At 36.3% G+C, this 21,922-nt stretch overlaps 1 protein-coding gene across 5 annotated transcripts in view; it reads left to right on the forward strand.

Annotated features, from left to right (window-relative positions):
- The window catches only part of LOC138938833 (amyloid beta A4 precursor protein-binding family B member 1-interacting protein), a 141,157-nt gene that overhangs the window by 55,825 nt on the left and 63,410 nt on the right, over positions 1–21,922 (forward strand). The window contains exon 1 of one of the 5 annotated variants that reach the window (XM_070306142.1): positions 9,301–10,636. The exons of the other annotated variants lie outside the window; for them this stretch is intronic. Coding sequence (XP_070162243.1) covers positions 10,454–10,636 — 183 coding nt within the window. The 5' untranslated portion in view covers positions 9,301–10,453. Of the gene's footprint in view, positions 1–9,300; positions 10,637–21,922 lie in introns of those variants that run through there. 5 annotated transcript variants of the gene reach the window in all.

Below are 21,922 nucleotides of genomic sequence, written 5' to 3' on the forward strand. Positions count from 1 at the left end.
GGAGATGAATAAATGATCGGTTTTCCTTCTTGTATAAAAAAAAAAAAAAAAAAAAAACTAATTTTAACGCTCTCCTTTCACACTTTAATTCGACAATACTTTTACTATGACTCAAAAATATTTATATCGATAGAAATAATTATTTTGCGAATTATTAGTAAGATAAAAATTATATTTGCCAAAGTGAATATATTTACTTCTCAACTTTTTATACAAAGGTTCTGCTTACATCTTTTTAATCTCAGCAATGAACTTTTGAAATGTAATGTAGAATTGCGAGATTGTGTGATAGAATATTCGAAAATGTGTCGTAAAATAATTTTTTTTTTTTTACATTATTCGTGTTTAACGTTTTACAAATATTACGTCATCTAGTTCTTCTGAGGAAAGTTCATTCTTCGGATTGCAGTTTCTTCACTGCAGTTCATTACCGACAGCAGAAAGTTTCTTGCCTCGACTCTGATAATGCAGGTTGCAACCTTAACACCCTATATATATCTCTCATCTCTTCCGATGGTTCCATAGGTAGAACACATGTGGAGCTGATATCACAAAAGGCAAACTCTTGAGAGGATCAAGTATCGCTTCATTCGTAAGATTGACTTCAAATTTCTTCTTTCTTATTTTTCCTCATATTGTCGCTATATATGAAGTTTCACAGAATTTTTCTTCTTTATCGTATTATTCGTCGACTATCTTATATCTACGTTTGATAATAATCCCTGTCAGTAGATTCTAGATCCTTTTATAATGAGTTTCAGCATTAAAATTTGGAGTATGTATATCTTCATCTTTTTGTACGGAAAATTATTTGTAATTATCGAGTTAATAGTATACAATATGATGAGCTATGTGTCATTACAGGAAATTGATAACGTTTCAAGAGGGTAAATCGTTCATTATATTATTTGATCGTTCATATAATGAGAACAAATTGGAGTTAACAGCGGAGCTGTTTTGCAGCATGTCTGCGGCAAAATAGACAAATGGTTAAGGGTTTCCGGTGGCTATTAACATGCGGGCAACGTAGTATCCGCATTTACGTTGGGACTTTGTGACATCCTTAATCGCGATAGAAGCCAATAGAAGCCTTTGTTCTATAATATTTCTATATCCGGTACTTGTTATAGCCATCGGGCTTTATCGATTGAAAGAAATTCTAAAAGTTCGAACAAGGGGTACTTTTGAAATGTTCGATTACAGAGATTTTTATTTATTGTTATAGCGAAATTTTTAATTGAATTTTATTTATAGCACAGAGTAAAATATCATAATATACATACTATTATTAATAAATATTTTTTACACGGTAAATTTTATTTAACATTTGCTAACGATTGTAATTTCTCCGTCATATTTTTCCCCCTATAATTAATCATTAAATAATAATTTCAATCTTAATAATTGCCCACTTATGGGCTGAGGGATTAAACGCGCACAAAAGATAATCGATTTAAGAAGATAAAGTCTCATCAGTGGATTATCAATGGTATTATCGCCAATTTCAAATCGTACAGACCTATCAGCGATGACCCTTGACTCCGAAGAAGTGGTCTAAATATTGCGTAGAGGAAGATTAGATCTCTTGAGCTCGATGCTGCTCCTCGGGCTTCATCATACGATGCAGAATATGCATCACCTTATCAAGATCTATTCGAGAATAAATTTTCCACGGCAAAATCAATATCCATTGATGTGTATCAAATTAGCGAGAAAAGAAGACGGAAAAATATTGTCGATTCTTGACGAGATTCGCTTGGAATATCATCGATCGTTTTCTTAGGAGATTGCCAATTTTTTAAATAGATAATACGAGACCAGGCACTTTTCTTCTCTCAATGAAGAAAAACATCATCATTAAACCTCTTTTATTGAATTTCTCTCATATATGTATTTATACAGACTCACACTTACCCACTCTATGCATGACAGAATATATTCTTTAATGTTAATTGATGATAAATTGAGCAAGAGCTTTCGAAAGTATAAGAGAAAAAAAAATTTTTTTTTACTCGTTCATTATAGAAATTACATATCTAGAATGTATTTTGTAAGATGCATTGCCAAGTTTTATCTATTGAATATGTGTTCTCTCTTCTAAAAATAAAAAAAAATAAAAGCCACGAGCGACAACGATAAATTATCCATTCAATCGACTCAATACAAAATGTATATCACTTACGCTTTTCTTTTGTATCGAAGAAACTAGTTTGTCGATTCGCGCTCTCTTTTCAAGTAGCCCCGAAGAGAGCTGCGAATAATAAGAGAATCGCTCAGGTAGCAGAGCGCTGCGCGTGCCTAAGGGCAGCTGTGCAGCTTGACCGACCTTCTTTTCGCTCGTCTTACCCTTGCATGCCGTAAAACGATCCTCATTTCCGCGTCTCCTCTCGGTGCCTCTGTTTTCGTTGGTTTCTCTCTCTCTCGGGGTCGGACAGACCGTTATCAACGCTGCTCGTCAATCGCAAAGCAATATTTTTTTGTGCGGCAATAAGAAGACAGAAAAATTCTGTTTTCAATAATATTTTACAAGTATCGATAGGAATAAAATGCGGTGAATAAATATGAAAATTTTCGGATTATCTCGAAAATAAGAGAAAGTAAAACAAATCTTCCAATACGAGGAATTATTTATTTTTTATATATAAATACTATATATATTTAAAGTATTAAGAAAGAAATGTAAAAAAAAAATATATATATATATATATAATATTATGAAAAAAATTAATTAAAAATATAATAAAAAGATAATTTTTGAATATATTACGCTTTATCAACAATACGCATGATCGAAATTTCGAGATAGTAACAAAATTAATTTTCTTTCTCTCTCACATTTTGGTCGAAGGTAAGAGGGATGGGAATACAAAAATCCTGCGATGGATTTAGCCACGCGTTCTGCTTGCCATCTGTTGCCACTAGTCTCTAATCTTGTTAGATGAATCTCGAGCGATGCAAGATACTATCTTTGATGCAACATTTTCCGTGTGGATGAATAAATTTCATCTCTTCGCCGAATGGTTCTACGATACGTATCCTTCGTTTAGAATTTCCCAGTGTGCTTTTTACTATAAAAAAAAAAAAATAAAAAAAAAGGCAGAAATTTTTTATTATACACATTAGCCGAATCGCTTGTAATGATAAAAATTGTATTGTCCATTAAAAAAAAAAAAAAATGTGTTACTAATTATATACCACGTTAGCATTCTAGTTAAACATCTTGCTCGTATGTGATTTAAAGTAATAGAAGAGAGAGAAAGAGAGACAGCACGGAATAGGATCGGAAAATATTTCATCCCGTAATTCGAGACAAGTTTTCTTAAGAGTCACAAAATTAAAGGCACAAAATTATTATTGATCAAGACGATATAGGGGTAAACACGTCCTCCTGGCGCGTCTCTCAGCACCTCGCTCAAGCTTCGTTCTGGCGCGTATATCCGTCGTTTTTGTGGGTTGCAGCTGCCTCGTAGTAGCAGCACGTGTTCCTCTTTTAGGCAGGTGGTTGGCGTCGTTAAGCAATCGCCTCCCCCTCGACGTAGACCGAGATTTGAACGGCGTGTAGCTTGTCGGAGGAGCGAAGAGAAGACCGCGAAGGGGAAGAAATTAAAAAAAAAAAAAAATAAAAATCGAGGGAGGAGGACAGGCTCTGCAGGCATACAAGGCGCTCGTGTCTGTATGAGCGGACTCTGCTTTTGCCAGGGGATATATGAGTGAATTATTGCATTTATTTTAAAAATATATCACAACGATCAATACACATTATTCAAACGTGAATTATTAATTGTTAAATGTGAATACAAATTATGATAAAAAAAATTGAATTTTTTTTTGAAAACTTTTTTTTTTTTTTTTTTTTTTTTTAGAAAAATTAATTATATATAAAAATTTGTTAAATAAAATGCTTTTTACATTTTTTAGTCTGTCACAATTTATTATGGTAAATGTGTGAAAGTAAAATTATAAGTAAGGCGAAAATATTTGATTATTATCATCTCAGAAAAATATATAAAGTTTGCAATATGCATTTACATTTTTAGAATACATACGAAATTTCCTGCCTGTAGACACATTCAAGAACGTATAAAATATACTTATCATTTCTTTATCTTCTCTCTTATATATGCACGTACCCATAAAAATGTTTGTCTTAATAATTTATGCGGTTATGAAAAATCCAACAAATAAAAAAAACACACTAGACCTTTCTAAAAAATTCACATTTAATTCTATTCATCATCATCCGAGGCTGCGTGACGTCGTTAAGCAGCCAATCGCGGAAAGGAGCATAACGAGAGAGGGCAACGTGGTCTGGTGGAATTAGGCAAGAGGGATGGAGGAACGAGGGGAGGATGAAACCGACCGGCAGGTGATGCCGGGAGGCGCTGCTGATGTACGTGACCGGTTTCGAGATGGCGAATTCACCACTCGCGCGGTTTACTGCCTCTTAATAAGCAGTAATAAGGACCCTAACCGAAGGGTATCGCGCATGATAAATCTCGCGCTATATAACATTGTATGTAGAAATTGCGCGATCGGCTTCAGCATCAAAATGACGCGTATCGGGGGCAGGTGGTTATTCCTCCAGATCAACTTTACGGAGAATCTAAAGGTCACGTGAAACGATCGAGTGACTCGCGGATTTTTATCTCGCAAAAACGACATATTTAATATATAATTCGTATCGAAAAGGAAAGATCAATATTACGATAACAGTGATGTCACAATATATTGAGAAACTTAGAAAAAAAGAAATTTTTAAAACCGTGCATCTTGTAAATATTTCAGAAGAAACGTTTTGCGAGAATTTAATTTTTTAACAAAACGTCACTCAGCGATCTCTGCACTTTGCGCAAAGTTATCGACTTGATTGTCTTATGATCGATAGGATTTCAATCATTTCGAATCCCGTTCAAGAATTAAGACACAATTTTAAGGGCGCGTGCACGCGTCTGTGCGGATGTCCCATCAAGCCTAGGGGACGATATAAGGGCGCTATATTCATGTGGACTGAATGAGGGCGAACCACCCCCATCCACGACGGAAAAGGGCGAGTTACGCGGGATGCGGGGCAATAAAATTTTCCACCCCGCGTCTCCTTTTCTCTTTCTTCCTTAAATCAGATGCGCAATCTTGCCTCTTTCTCCCTCTTTTCTTTTCCTTCTTTTTCCCTCTCGCGGCGAAGCGCAACAGTTGGCCAAGAGGAAACATCTGTCGGTCGTGGCGCATGCGTATCCTTCAGGTAAAAACCTGTGTTCAGGGATTCTCAAATTTTCGCGAATTGAGATTCGCAGATATTGAAATATTGAAATATTGATGGTATTAAAATGTAAAGAAAGTACTTGCTTTATAATTGAATGTTATATAATTATATATTTATACTTTTATGTAATTTATATAATTAAATATTATATATTGATTCATCAGAATCTTATTCAGCAAAAAGCCTTGATCAAAATGTAGACAAGCGTAGAAGAAAAAAGTGAATAGAAATAATATATTAATCCCGTTTTGAGAAAAGGAATATAAAAAAAGATGATTTTACCGTATTATATAATTAAAATGATAAAGAAAATATTATGCGTGAATGTTGAGTCAGAAGATTGAAAAAGTCGTGGTAAAACACATGGCGCGGAAAGTATTTCAGAAATTAGGCTGCCTGTCTTGTCAGTTTAGTTCGCGTTTCACTTTCTCTCTCGCAATGTTTTATTAGATCTTCTATGAGACTAGACGCAACTTTTTAGAAACCACACGTGTAAGATTTAGAGAAGGAAGACGCGTTGACATAGAGTGTGGCGCCGTGATTTTTATCGTGCCACAGTGACGGAGATCAGTCGAGACGCGTCAACGTCGTGTTCGTCTTCTTAGAACGATGCCCTGGAGAGCGATGTGTTCCGTTCATTCACATTCGTCGAATCACAACACTAGGAATCCCCCGCGAGATAGCTATTTACGTCAACTATAATATATCTATACTGGGTGGCCCATTTTAATCCATCCAGTCGAATATCTCAAAAACCAAGCCCGGAAGAGAAAAATGTTTCAGACAAAAGTTGTGTGGCTTCGAGGGAGCCATAAGATGGTGACAAGGATTTGTCCTTGGAAAATCATTTGAAGGTCATGTGAAGGTCAACTTTAAAATCTTAAATGGAAACCCCCATTTTTTATTTAGTATTCTTGTAGCTGACATCGAGAGCTTTCCAAAATACTATAATAATGTATTTTTTTATTAAGTACTTTTTGAGTTATTTTATATTTTAATCTGACATATTTTGATATAAAAAATTAAATATCTCGTAAAATATAGTTAGTTTTCGATAATCTTACCGTAATACTTTTATGTACAGAATAATGAGACAAATCAATTAGTGCAAAAAAAAAAAATAATTGTTTAAAAAAATACATCGTAAATAATTTTTTTAAAAACTATAATTTTTTTATACTAATTGATTTGTATCATTATTCTGTACATAAAAGTATTACGGTAAGATTATCAAAAACTAAATATTTTACGAGATATTTAATTTTTTATATCAAAATATGTCAGATTAAAATATAAAATAACTCAAAAAGTACTTGATCAAAAAATACTTTATTGTAGTTTTTTGGAAAGCTCTCGAGGTCAGCTACAAGAATACTAAATAAAAAATGGGGGTTTCCATTTAAGATTTTAAAGTTGACCTTCACATGACCTTCAAATGATTTTCCAAGGTCAAATCATTGTCACCATCTTACGGCCCCCTTGAAGCCACACAACTTTTGTTTGAAACATTTTTCTTTTCCGCGCTTGGTTTTTGAGATATTCGACTGGATGGATTAAAATGAGCCAGCCAGTATATATCGCTACAAAAAAGAAGTGGAATAACCCTCGATATCGCGACAATTAAAAACCCTTGTCTCTGCTTTTGCTCTAATTATACTAATTCGTATTGCATATAAATCTTGATCGAATTCCCTCTGTATCGTTCCTCCGATCTGCTTGAAAATACTTCATTACAGTTATGCGCGACATTGTTAAAATTATATCTCCGACCATTTGCCGGGCGAATCTCACAATATACGCCCAGAAATTCGCTCAGTTTGCGTATTTCTCGGGGGCGTATTTCTTCCTCGAAAATGTTAACATCTGTGCGACAGGTAAAAAGCTCGCTCGACAAGTATCGATTGAGAAAGCTTGGGCCAACTTACGCGCGACGCCATTTACTTTTACCTCATCTTGAGGGCCCCGCATGACTCACGCCGAAATTATACGCCGTCCGTTTCTGCAAGCGAAGGGTGCCGCGCGAAACACCCTTCATTATACACACGGAGATTGGCCGTGTGCGGTGCATATAATCGCACGGTCTTGTATCGATTCTAATGTAAATGTGCCGCTCTCACCTGAGTTTTCCGTTAGTCATAATTGCGGTACTCAACCCAATCATTTCGACAAATGGCTGTCTCGTTTCTCTCGCGGTTAAACAAATTCAAGTTTGTTTGCTTTATTAAACACATTATTTTATAAAGGGAGCATACATATCTAATATATGTTATTCAAAATTAAAATATCTGAGACAGAAAAATTTTGTCGAAATTACAGTAAAAATATGATATTTTTAATTTTAATTTTATCTTTACTAGTGATTAATCCTCTCTCTCTCTCTCTCTCTTTCTCTCTCTTGAATAAATTGATCAAGTAAATAAAAAATTTCTAAGATTATAAAGTGTCCATTACGTTTCTCTCAATATGTATATTCCAAAAATATACAAATTTATTCAAAGGATTGTATAAATATAAAATATATATATATATATATAAAATTTCTCATAAAATATACAATTACAACAAAAAATGTAAGAAAATGCTGAAATCGCTCTAATGATGAAGCTTTAAAATTGATGTTTTAGTGATAATACATAACTATTTAAAATTGATGCCGATAAATGCCAATAAAACTTCATACTCTTAAATATTAATAATTTAATGAAGTTTAGAGCATTCTTTTTTTCGTCATACTTTTGGTAACTTTTCCTTTTACCGTGTGAATTCTTGCGACCAAATGTGCGAATACCACAAAAGTGACGTCCTCGATGCGACGTCAATTATTGCGCGGTATCCGCAGAAAGCCCTCGAACGCTTATGCGATCGGACATGGAAACCAAGAGAATAAACATGCCTTTGCCGTTGAGGGAAAACGATTCGGGCCGAGCAAACCGCAACGTTCGTATATGCGAAAAGGATCTTCCTCGAACGTAAAATTACGACGTTGAGTTCGGCGAACTTATATAAGTAGACAGCAGGTGTATTCGGCTTCCCTTAGCGGGGATCCGCGGTCGGCGAATTCAATCAGCCGACAGATTTTTCCGCGACACGGCAGTTACGAAACAGAATATGCAATCAATTTTTGAATTTTGATGCACTTTAGATGCAAATTTATATCATCGTATTTCGCCTACAATATTAATCGCATCATACATAACGTATTATTATATCCTGGTATAAAATATTGTATTTTTATTACGTCAAAAAGATCGTGATATTTATTATTTTCGCTTCGAGTATTACAAAATCACGCTTTTGCAATGGAAGATGCGTCTCAAATCTCTTCAGCTGACTTCAGTTCTCTATTGGACTCGAGATTCATGATACGGTTTCAAGCGAAATTTCCGATTTGGAAGTTGAAATAGGATCGTTAAAGTGATAATAGGTCGTCCCGATATTCTAACTTTTATTCTCACGGGTAATAAGATTCCTACGGGATTCATTTATTTACCGATGAGATTCTTAAGAACATTGTATGTTGTAGGAATCCTACGTGGGAAATGGAATATCGTTAACTTCCGTGCTCAGCGAGATTATAGAAATCCGTATACGGAATCTTTTGCTCGGTAAATGCGAACGAGAAAGTGCAAATAATGTTCAAGGTAGAAATTAATCCCTTATCGAGATAATACAGACATCTCTCCTCTGTTGATGTTAATTATACATTTCTAGTGTATTTAAAATAATTTTTTTTTAATATAATTTTAATTTTATATTCTTCAATATATGAAATATGTTCAAGAGCAAACTTTTATCTTTCAGCTATTTTGAGGAAAAAAAAAAAAAAACCACACGTACATATTTAAAATGCAATTTTGTGCTATTTAACGCTATAATGCTATTTACAATATTATCTAATTATCTCAGACAAATTATTATCTTATAATATAAAATAATAAAATAATATTAATTCATATAAAATATAATATATAAAATAATATTAATATTATATATAAAATATCCATACATATTTCGCTCCTTTATTATATATCGAGAACAAAGCGTCCGATTAAAAACGTAAGATCCATTCGAAAATCCAGGGACGGATTCGAGACGATTTTGAGAAACACTGCGTATCTGTGCCGAGTGCCACGCGACCAGGTCGTCCGGTCGGGCCGGGTAGCCGGGTGTTGCTGAAATCAACGTGGTGGGGTTCCTTCGACGAGTCCGACACGACCGGAGCCTTATGCCTTCAGTCGACTGTCGGCTCTCATTGCGACTCGTGCCGGCTGAGATTTCGTCAATCGAGTATCGAGCAGCCGGAGAATTCTCTGGAAACGCTTCAGGTTTGTCCGGTGTCACCCGTTGCAACGGTTAAGCAACGACACGAGACAGCTTCTTGCGCTGTCGGTTCTCCAATTATGTCACGTGCTTGGCGATAAATCGCGCGGGAGCCGATCTTGCGGAAGGAGATAAAAAAAAATTTGCACCACGCGAGAGATACGTTTATCGCGCGGAAGTGAAGGGAATCGAGGGTGTAGTGGGGAAAGAAGGTAAGCTACCCGGCGTGTCCTCGAACGCAGTACGATCGAGACCGAGCGCGAGTCGAGAAGTTCGAGCGAGATCGAGATCATCGTCCCTCCCGTGCACGTTAATTAGTACGTGGATGGCGATCGAAAAAGGAGAAAGGATAGATACGAAAGCCGAGCAGTGGCCGAGAGACGAGAGACCGTGAAAGGGACGGGGGAACTGAGACTGATTAACCCGGGGGTGCGGCCGCGGCTTGAAAGGTCAAGCGGATGCAGGAATCTCGACGGAGCGTCGAGGGAAAATATCGTACATCTATGCTGGAAAAGATTTTACGTGGCAGATTACTCTCGTGAATTTCATCGATTCCTCGCGAAAAGAAACATATTCTTCTTTTCGGAGAAAGGATTGTAATAGATATCTTCACCAGTCTTCTCTGTCTATCGGAAAATCAAGTGTCTGTTTATTTCGAAGGGTTTCGTGTAAATTATCAAAATTATATTGTATTTAAAAAAGATAATATTCGCGAGTGACCGATCGTATATCTAGAAGGTAAATTGGTGCTTTAGCGATTTGAGAAATTTTTCATAGACACGCATTCGATCTCTCCTGCGGATGACACCGGTAGGGGATCTAACAAGATTTCGGGAGATCTATAATATATAATATCGAGACTGCATCGCGAACATGTTGTGCGGCACATTTAAGAAGAAGAGGAGACACCCGGGGGACGAGTATCGCTTGGTCAGATCCAACACCATGCCGAGAATCATGTCAGGAGCGAGGGACGCGAGTTTGGTGTCTGTTCGAAGGACCAGGTCCACGAGAGTCGCCACTCGATCCTCGTTGATCAAGAATCTTCTGCATATGGTAAGAATAGGAACGTATAAAGTGCCGATGAGGAGCAATATATTGCGATTGTCTCTGTCGCATGGAAACTTATTTCGAACGTACATCACGAATTTATTTGACGCTCTATACATAAAAATAAGGGACAGTATATTCTCGATAGGATTTCTAATCGTGCGAGTTTGCGAAGAAAAAAAATGACAGACATATTTTATGCGTGAAAAAAAAAAAAAAAAAAAAGAGAAAATATCTTAAAATATTATTTAAATCTCACAAAATTAGATTAAATTATTCAAAAGAAATGCGAAGCGAGATTTATCAATTTTTTTTATTTGTTTAATATAATTTATTTTAAAATAATTATTTTTATAGTTAAAATAATTTATGCAGATTTTTTGAAATTCGAACGAATTTTCTTAAAACGAAATCATTTAAAGTCTTTTATATATATCTTTGCTATTTTCTTTTTTTTTTTTTTTATTATACACTCAATATATTTTTGCTAAATATTATTACTGCGTAACGCAAACACGCGTGTTCGACTTGTTACTTGCGTTCAGAAGAAGAAACATTGCAGAGGCCGATTGATCCTCAAAGGGATTCGCGCTGTCTCGAATCTACATACATGAATACGAATACGTCATGTTGTTTGCATATGTATGCGGGTTACAGTGCATTCGTACGCGTGCGTTTGTTCGTATAATTTATACGACTTTAATTCGGAAAAGCAACGTCGTAAAACTTAGTCGATTAATTAGCGATTCCGTCTCCTTTGTTCTATGGTAATTCTGACTGCGAGAGAATTTTGCTAGCGAGCGAATTTAATGCTCGTTTCAATACGTGTATATAGCAACTATGATATATAATAGACTATTTTTATGCATCAGTTTTCACGGAATTAATTATACAATGACCGCAATTCTTCATAATTTATTTGAGATAATTAGAGAATAAATGGTATATTTTACATTTTAAATATGTGTATTTTTTTTCAAAACAGCTGAAAAATTAATTAACTATGCTCTTGCACATTTCACGTGTAACATTAAAATTGCACTCTAAAAGAATTATTCTACATATACTGGAGAAAGAAAAAGAGAGAGAGAGAGAAAAGTATAATTAGAATATCAGGAGGAGATTTTTATATTATCTCGGTAGGGATTGATTTTTACCTTGAACATTATTCGCACTTTTTTGTACATTTTTATAAAATCTTGCGAAATTTATCATCGGATTTTATCAGTTTGTTCAGATATGTATTTCGGGCATTGATGAAGCCTCCCCGAATTTCAAGCTCCCGACAATGTTCGATCTCGTGCTCGTTTCCCCTCATTCTCCTTTCGTTCTTCTCGCCGAAGCTTCCTCGCGATGCTTCTTTTTTCGGTCTAAATCTGGCAAGAGCAAGGAGGCGCTTCGGCTCGACCGAGTCGGATTCTTCCGAGGTGCCCGCTTGTCAGCAGACCAAAAGCAGAGGCCGGACTCTCGTGGTTTGTGGCCTTATAAGGCGTTCCGCGAGATGCCCAGCGTCCATTAGAAACCCTTTTGTTGGACCCCGATCTCTTTTTTCCGACCGATTCTCTCCAAAGGTTGTCACCGCCGCGGGGATCGCTCTTTCGTCGGAAAAAAAATCATTTTTCAAGAATAGCCGCGTCGTACTTTTTAAGCACCATCCGTGAAAAAGTTTCGGACTGTAAAATTGACCATAATAAACCTGACTTATTTCTCGACCAACTGAAGAATTTTTCTTGCGAAGGATAATTGAATTGTACATAAAAGATTACACTTGTAAAATTATATTTTCCAACAAGAGAAAACGAGAAAAAAGGAATAAAATTAAGATATATATCGTAGAGGATATATTTGATGAAAATTTGTTTCAATATTATTCGCAATTAATTTTTTCGAGTTTGTGAACAAGTCTCAATGTCACTCGCTACCATTATCCGAATAGCGTCATTATCAGCTGTTGATCAGCTGGTCGTTATCCGTACGAGTTTTTGTCTCTCGATAAAGAGAATTTTAATAACCGACGAGAACGAGTTCGTGAATATTCACGTAAATGTAAAGAACGAGTATGCGCGGAAGCGCCATTTTTTGTTAGGTCTTTTGTAAGCTCTCGAGCGTTAACGTGAAAATATTCATCGCGCGATTCCTGCCGAAGGGGAGAAAAACTTTTTCCGCGACCGAGAACATCATGGAGTTTGCAGGCATTTGACATAATGCCAAATGAACGATCTTCGAAATGATAGTATACTCTCCGATTCCCATCTATAATAATTTTAATTACGTAAAAGTTTTTTATTTTACATTTTATATTAAAAAAAAAAGAAAATATTATTATTTGTTTATTATATTAATTTTTTCCACTCCTATATATCCTTTTCCATTGAAAATCTATTCTTACTAAATCCAGCACGAGCGTCGCGTGCTCGAGCCTCAAATATTTGTGAAACTTGCAGAGCGGCTATTAAACAAACCAGTTTCCTCGGCTGCAACAAAAGGACCGCGGAGCAGCTGGTAATCTACTTTTCAGCCGTTTGCTGACTCGTCGGGCGTAATCTCACCCCCTCGAAGGAGAAAATATCTTAAAGCAGCGTGTTAATCGTAGCGCGATTGTTTATAATTAGCGGCGCCATTCGCGAAACTAGGTCGATTGCGAATGCGAGGCCGAGCGTTGAACGAACCGTGAGATCTCGAAGGACGTTTGTACAATGACAATAATTTCGCCTCCAAGATTCTAGGGGGAAAAAAGAGAAGAAACGAGGAGAGGAACGACGAGAACGCGCGCTTTTCTTCACCGCTGCATATTTGCGTACCTCTCGTCCCTCGTTCTTTGTCCGCGTCTTCTTCCTTTTCTTCTTCTTCTTCTTCTTCTTCTTCTTCTTCTTCTTCTTCTTCTTCTTCTTCTTCTTCTTCTTCTTCTTCTTCTTCTTCTTCTTCTTCTTCTTCTTCTTCTTCTTCTTCTTCTTCTTCTTCTTCTTCTTCTTCTTCATCTTCTTCATCATCATCATCTTCTTCTTCTTCTTCTTCTTCTTCTTCTTCTTCTTCTTCTTCTTCTTCTTCTTCTTCTTCTTCTTCTTCTATTATTATTATTATTATTATTATTTTTATTTCTACTCTCTTCGTTCTCTTCCTCATCCTCCCACATCATTGCGAGATCCTTCCATGTATCCTTCGCATCGCGAAATATCCCGGCGCATTCCTGTGTATCGCCCCGCGGCAATTTAGGATTCCCCCATCTCCCCCTCAGTCAATGACTCCTTTAGGTCTCTGTTAGAACCCGATAGAATTGCATTCGACTTAATAAGGAAAATGTATTGCTTTATTTCGTCATCAAGGAAAGTCTGCAAAATTATCTTTATATCGATTGATTGATTGAATTATTCTACACAAGTCAGCTACATGATTTCTCTCTCTCTCTCTCTCTTTTTATCTTTTTTTAATTGGAACAATAGAAAAAGTAGAAAAACTGATCTTGAATATTCTTCGAAATACAATACTTAATTAGAGATTCTTGAATATTTAATTGAAGACTAAAGACTTCTTGAATATTTAATTGAAGACTTCCGAGTTTGAAAGTTGAGGAAAAGATTTTTGCCGAGGAAACGTGGTTTCTAAATTTATCGAATTTTATAAAAAGCATACGAGAGCAATTCGTTTGTGTTGCGTTAATAAACGCGTTTCTTTTCACCACTTATTAGATCGTTATACTGAAGTCATATGGCACATTTTCTCTGAATTGCGCAATTGTTTCTGAATGTAGTACACTGTAATTGCATCCGGCAGCGGGAATAGGCGCTTCGATATGAAAAATACTGTTATCTATTGTATTATTAATTCGAGAATAACGCGAAATATATCTGAGCGAATTAAAATTGCTTAAACGCGCTTTCATTCGCACGCATTGTAATTAATTTAATAATTTTACACCGGATGAATTTCGCTATCCATTTAATTAGCGGAATAATTATCAGAATATCACAAACAATCGCTAAACGAACGAAACGGATAAATCGTCATATTCGCTATAGGTAATGATTTATAGGTTGAGAGTAAAACTACCAATAGTCAACATATGATCAACAGACACGAATATTCTCGAAATGAAAATAAATGCGATTTATTATTTTATATCAATTCATATTAAATCAAGCGCGCATACACACACTCTTTCTCTCTTTCAAATCTAATCATTGTATACAAATTATATTTGTATACGCTTATAGACTTGATTATTTACGATGATGTTTTAATCTCTCGTGATTCTATACAGTTCGATATTTAGACATAATACGGAATCATCACTTTTGTTAGTATCGTTATTAAATTGTCGCTGATTCTCAGAAACTGGATAGGCGGCGCGAATCATTTCCGACGACGCGAAACGACAAGGCGGCTTGCGTGAGCGATATTAACTCTAATTAGCGATTATTAGAAGACGCAGAGAGACGACCGCGAATTGAAGGCGGCGTAAATCGGCGCGAACAAGGATGAAGGGGAGGAAACGCGATGGCCTGATTAAAACAAACCGTCGACCGACAGAAAGGCCAACGCGTTGAGATAAGCGATACCTTGAAACAATCTTGCTCAATACGGAGTATTGTGAAAAGGCTAATATATCTGTCTATATATAATCCTTACGTTCTCCGACGTTTTATCGAAATAGAAAATGAAGAGGTTGCCTCTTTCAAGCGCGGGATAATACGCTCAAATCGTAAATATTGTTTCAATTTTGGAGAGATTTAATAAATTTAATAGATATAAAAAAAATTCAAACAATATACAGGGTGCCCCATTTTAATCTCCTCAGGCAAATATCTCAAAAACCAAGCCCGGAAGAGAAAAATGTTTCAGACAAAAGTTGTTCGGTTTCGAGGGGGCCATAAGATGGTACCATTGGTTTGACCTTGGAAAATCATTTGAAGGTCATGTGAAGGTTAACTTTAAAATCTTAAATAGAAACACCCATTTCTTATTCAGTATTCTTGTAGCTGACATCGAGAGCTTTCCAAAATCCACTATAATAAAGTATTTTTTTATTAAGTACTTTTTGAGTTATTTTATATTTTATAATCTGACATATTTTGATATAAAAAAATAAAATATTCAGTTTTAATTGTTAAAAAAAATACATTGTAAATAATTTTGTTAAAAACAATTTTTTTTTTATACTAATTTGATTTGTCTCATTATTCTGTACATAGAAGTATTACGGTAAGATTATCAAAAACTAAATATTTTACGAGATATTTAATTTTTTATATCAAAATATGTCAGATTAAAATATAAAATAACTCAAAAAGTACTTGATAAAAAAATACTTTATTATAGTGTTTTGGAAAGCTCTCGATGTCAGCTACAAGAATACTGAATAAAAAATGGGGGTTTCTATTTAAGATTTTAAAGTTGACCTTCACATCACCTTCAAATGATTTTCCAAGGTCAAATCATTGTCACCATCTTATGGCCCCCTCGAAACCAAACAACTTTTGTCTGAAAGATTTTTCTCTTCCGGGCTTGATTTTTGAGATATTTGCCTGAGGAGATTAAAATGGGACACCCTGTATAGCGATAGATATTCTAGAAAAAGATTTATTAATTCTAATGAAATATAAAAACTGCTAGCCCCTATAGTCGAAGAATTAAAAATTAAGAATTAAAACGATTTACACTTGTCGAGTTACTCTGTCAGTGCGCGCGCGTGAAAAATTTGCGGTCAGTCGTCACGTGCGCGAATTCCAAGCCGGCGCGGCGCGACTTTGTCGCCGTATATCGAAGGTATTATCCCTTATATTGTGATGAAATAACGCGGCATAATATAAAACGGATTTATTGGACGCGCGACACGGCGACATAAGCACCGATGATGCAATGAAAGCGCATTGCACAAGCTTCTTACGGAACGGCCTAATTTATGGATTTGCATGGATTTATCATAATGTCCAGTAACACGAGCATGTATAATAATACAACTGTGAGTGTTTTGATGACCTTGATTAACACAGAGACGATTTCTTTTTATATTCTCTCTAGATTATATAAATCCGGCTATATGAAAGAAAAAAATCGAGACTTATTGTTGATCGCTTATGATTCATATTATATATGATATTCTGTTATTTATTTATATATATTAGAGTTTTTTCAAAGAGATTCTTTTTTTAAAACACTTTTAAAAATTTTTTTAAACGATTTATTGCTTTTTACCGATTCACTGCATTTGATTTTTCAATATATTCTGAAGCTAAAGAAAAATAACTATAAATAGATATAATTATTAAATTTTTAAAGAGATATTCCTTTTTTTTGTAACTTGTTTTAAAGATTTTTTTTTTTTTTTTTTTTTTTTTGAAGATTTATTTTGTATTTTGATTTTTTAATTTTATCCTGGAGAGCTAGAGAAATAATAATTATAATCATAGAGGTATATTTAAATTATATTCAATATCCTCGTCTTTTCGCGCTCGTAATACAATAGTATACTCGTTTTTCATAAAATGACGGCGTTCGAGAAAAGAGACACGCGGAACACGTCAATGTATCCGAGATGTCATCGACCTTTACATTTTACCGAAACCGCAACGCAGTATCTTATAATATTATACGTTTTTTAACTCCATGTAAATGCAGATGCGCTATCGAATGTGAGATGAGAATTGGCCCGAAGACTTCGAATTCTTTCGCCGGCGTGGGAGTTAACGAGCGGGTCGTGCCCTCCCCCCCCCACCTCCCCCCGGGGGAGATCCCAGATAGGTGCGAATGAGAACAATATGTTCTTCTTTTCTCTTCCCTCCGATTATAGACCTCTTCAAAGAGTCTTCGAAACATTAATGCGATTTTTCTAGGATTCGAGACTCGATTGACAACTCGCTGTGAATTAATAATCCGCCGATTGTTTACGGGAAAAAGTTTACGAGCGACGTAATTTTTTTTTTTTTTTTTTTCTTTCCTACGGAATTATAGCGGTAGAACGTTGAGATTGAATGGCGGCCATGTGCATGTTTAATTCATGCGCGACTTCGAAACCTTGTCGGATTCGTTACAACGGGATTTGTCTCTCTCGCGACTTCCGGCCAACCACCTTTGTGTTTCTCATTCTATGGAGTCCACCGAAACCGTTGCCCGGATGCTAGAAACTGAACAAAAAGCATAAATAATGTGTACAATTATAGCGATCAAGACAGATTGGGAAATAAAAAGATCTGAATTATTTTAATAAAATACGAAATGAAAAATTGATTAAATCGCGATACAATTCTTTAGAATAACATAAACATATATATATTACTTAATCTTTGCTCGATCAAAGTGGATTTTATTCCAATGGAATCTTGTCGTTTTAACCTTCCTGGGACACATACATATTTTATATTACAACTGAAATATATCGTGTGTTGCGTCTTTATACGCGAGGATATAAGATACGGATCTTGGTGAGAAGTTGGACGAAAGTAATAACATGTCTCCCTTTTAAAAATAAAGATATCTCTCTGTAATTTTTCATCTCGAGCACGAAAATTTAACGCATGTCACTTTATCGATTTTTGCGATCTTCGTCCAGCAATCGGATCGCGAATCGTATTGTGCAGAAAAAATGAGAGAGAAAAAGCTGCGTTACTTGAGAGCCCATTTTAAATGTAATGCGCGCATCGATACAGCCAATGTGACCAATGACTTCATGTTGCACTTGCCTGTGTAACGTCAGTCATTAGTCCGCCGAAGAAAAAAATCAGTCAGTCGTGTCTTTCTCACGTGACATATTTCATCGTTAAAGAGAAAGATACACAGCGAAAAGATGCCGAGCATCTGAAATATTTCGCGTATCATTCGCCCATCTCTTTATATCTTATCTAAAAGTCAATTATTTCGTACACCGCTCGTATATAGAGTAAAATGTTCACCGTATTATGATAGACTCACTTACATACCAATGTTGAGTGTGAGATTGCAACATTATCTACTGGACATTATCGTGAAATTTTTTTCGTAACAAAGACTTAAAATTCCTTAGATATTTCTTTATACAAAAGAATAAAGTACTCTATTAAAGGAATATAAATAGCACTGTATTTAATTAATTACGTATGTATAATATTTATTAGATCTGAGAAATGCTTGTTCTCTCAGATCTGAAAAACAATATTGTCAAATAGACACGAGAGTTCTCAAACCTCACTCTTATCCCCTTGTGATCTCAGACAGTTTCGCGTCCATGTTTCGCGGGGGTATCTGTGTTTAGTAGCCGATAACGCGGTTGCTTGTCTCGTATCGAGTGGTAACACCCGTGCCGGTCGACGGAGGCAAAATCAATTAACTTCGACGACATGTGTGTGTGCGCGTAGCACGCGCGTGCGCCACGCGCGCGCGCGCACGTGGTAGATGCGTAGTACGCGGCGTACTACGATATATACCCGTATATATAGAGTGCGACGAGAAATCACGGACTTTTCCGATTCTTCGGCAAATTCGAAGCGAGCTCTTCTCGGCGAATATTTCATTTTTGAATGTCGAGGGCTTCTTTTTTATTCCATGAAATATATCGCGTATCGAGATATCGTGTTAGTGAAATTAATATTAAAAATGAGATTTCATTATCCACCGTTAAAAATTTGTTTTCTCAATTTCTTGCAATTAAAATACAATTTTAATAATATTAATATATATACAGGGTGTATCAAAATATGTCAGATTATAAAATATAAAATAACTCAAAAAGTACTTGATGAAAAAATACTTTATTATAGTGTTTTGGAAAGCTCTCGATGTCACCTATAAGAATACTGAATAAAAAATGGAGGTTTCTATTTAAGATTTTAAAGTTGACCTTCACGTAACCTTCAAATAATTTTTCAAGGTGAAATCATTATCACCATCTTATGGCTCCCTTGAAGCCACACAACTTTTGCTTGAAACATTTTTCGATTTAACGCAGTGTTTCTGAGATATTTGAGTGGGTTCTTTAAAATGGGACACCCCGTATATACGCGACATATTTTTTAATAATCGTTTACGAAATATCATTAATATCGATGATTTTTAGACACCCTATATATCATAGTCTGTACGAGGCGCCTATAACGCGTGCATTAGCCGCGTGGGTTGCTATGGGCAACCCGTGACTAACACACGTTCCAGCATCACGTCTCTCCACCCTTCTCCTCTCACTCTGTCTCCCCTCTTCCCTTCCCTTCTCTCATTCTATCTCTCTTTTTCTTTCTCGTTTTCTTTCTTTCTTTCTCTTCGGTCGGTCTCTTCCTACCGTTCATACTTTGACCGTCTTGGATTCAGTGACGTAACAGTCATCGTATTGGAACACGAGAATCAATGATCGAGGGGGAAAAATTTTGGATTTCTTAGTGCCACGTGATCGCGTGATTATGCGATTATGTGTGAAAAGAGTGTCTCTATTAAATTCTTAACGACGAGTTTGTCTCGTCTCTTTTTTTTTTGAATCGATCATATTCACGGGATAGTCAAAGATCTTTGTAAAACGCGCGCGATATCAATATTTATAAATTAATTTTCCACGAATATTTTCAGCAAACTATACACGTATATTATACTAGATAGAGAAGGAAAGAATATATGCTTTCTTCTGAAGGAATAGAAATGAAAGATGAAGAAAAATATAACGTTGATGGATCCGATTGTGCCCAAAAATGCATTCCACAAATTACTCGGTACGTTACTGCCGGCCATCTCTCTTCGTTCGCATGCGACACGTTTATCCTTCTCAGGGACGGACACCCGCTCGTTCTCGCTCTTGTTCTCGCCCGCTATCTTTTTCTCCTACGGTTTTGTCCCCTAGGTTAGCATCTGGCGTCCTCGTCGTGCCTGTTAAAATACAGCCGGTCCTCCTTCTTTTCAGGGATGGATCTATATAACGAGATTGAAAATTCAGAAGCGCGCGAGCAATAATTTTGTACATATATAAATAGATATTTATGAATTTTTTTTCAAAATTATATATCGCGCAAAATGGAAGGAGGAACCCTTCTCATTGACTTATAGCTTCGTTTTTATTCGTTGTATAGTTTAGTTCTTATCCCCGCTTCTCTTTGATCCAGGAATGCATCGCATTCCATCTTGACGCAACGACGCGTGACCGAATCGCTTACGCAATGTTTTCTTACGAGGTGTCGAATATCGATTTTACGATGCGCAGCACGTGCGTCTAGTCGATAGTCTAGCGAGCGAAAGATCGAATTTCTCGGCCTTCCGTGACGATAGTTATCGATGCGTATCCTAAGGTAATTAATAAGTCGCGTGTTTTTTTAGATGAGTGCACTTTGCGAAGAGAACGAAAAATTCTCCGACTCGCCGTTTCGAAATCATATACTGCATAGAGTGTGTATCTGAATTCGAAATAAATAGAATTTTTAATCTATCTTATGCGTTTATTATGCGCCAAGATACAGAGATCCTCCGCTTCATTTTTTAATTACAATTTATCTTGATAAAATGGTCAGAATAAAAGAATAGTAATCATCCTTCGCTTTAATAAAATAATAAAATGGAAGATTTTTCTATCGCACATCGACATTATCTTGCGAGTCCGTCAATGTTTAAAAAGTACGTCCAGCATCCTCGATGTATCTTTTTAAAAAAAAAATCTTTTAAATTATTAAACTATCAGATTTAATTCTCCGCGTTCATTTACATTAAAAATTAAAGATTGAATCTCGAGCATCAACGCGAATCTGGTCGAATCGATGTAAGAACAAAGCCGCTATTTGCGGGGATCCCTGAGGACGGTGCCTGGGGCCTGGGTTCTCCTCCAAAGGGAGATCGTCCCTGAACTCATGGCAGCGCCGCGCCGAAGGGAAGGAGTCATGGAACTCGCAGAAGAGGGGGTGGATCGCGTTATGGTGGGGGTGGATGAGGCACCAAAAGAGAAAGAGAGAGATGGAGCGAGGATCTGTCGGCTACGAAAAGGGAGATGGGGAATCGCGATGAACCTTCGACCATCACCCCCCTTGTTGGCAAACGCTCTCTTCTCTCCTCCGCTCGGCACTATCGTTGCTTTCCGTCCAGCTTCAGACAAAGATAGATAGGAAGAATAACGGCGCGTAGAGCGAGAAGATGACTCAAAGAGAATGAGCGGGAGGAGGAAGAATGTTGGAATGTGAGCTGGAGGGAGATAACGAGCGAGTGTTTGAGGAGAAGGAAAGAGAAAGTCGTCGCGGACGCGAGGAAAAAATACAACCGTGTAGAAGATGAACAAAGAAAGAGAGAGAGAGAGAGAGAGAGAGAGAGAGAGACGGGAATGAACAATTCCGACTATAACGACGACTAAATCTTGTCAAG

This window comes from Polyergus mexicanus, unplaced genomic scaffold (assembly GCF_030449975.1).
Source record: "Polyergus mexicanus isolate NDT 795.1 unplaced genomic scaffold, iyPolMexi1.0 SCAF_13, whole genome shotgun sequence".
In the NCBI taxonomy this organism is placed as follows: Eukaryota; Metazoa; Arthropoda; class Insecta; order Hymenoptera; family Formicidae; genus Polyergus; species Polyergus mexicanus.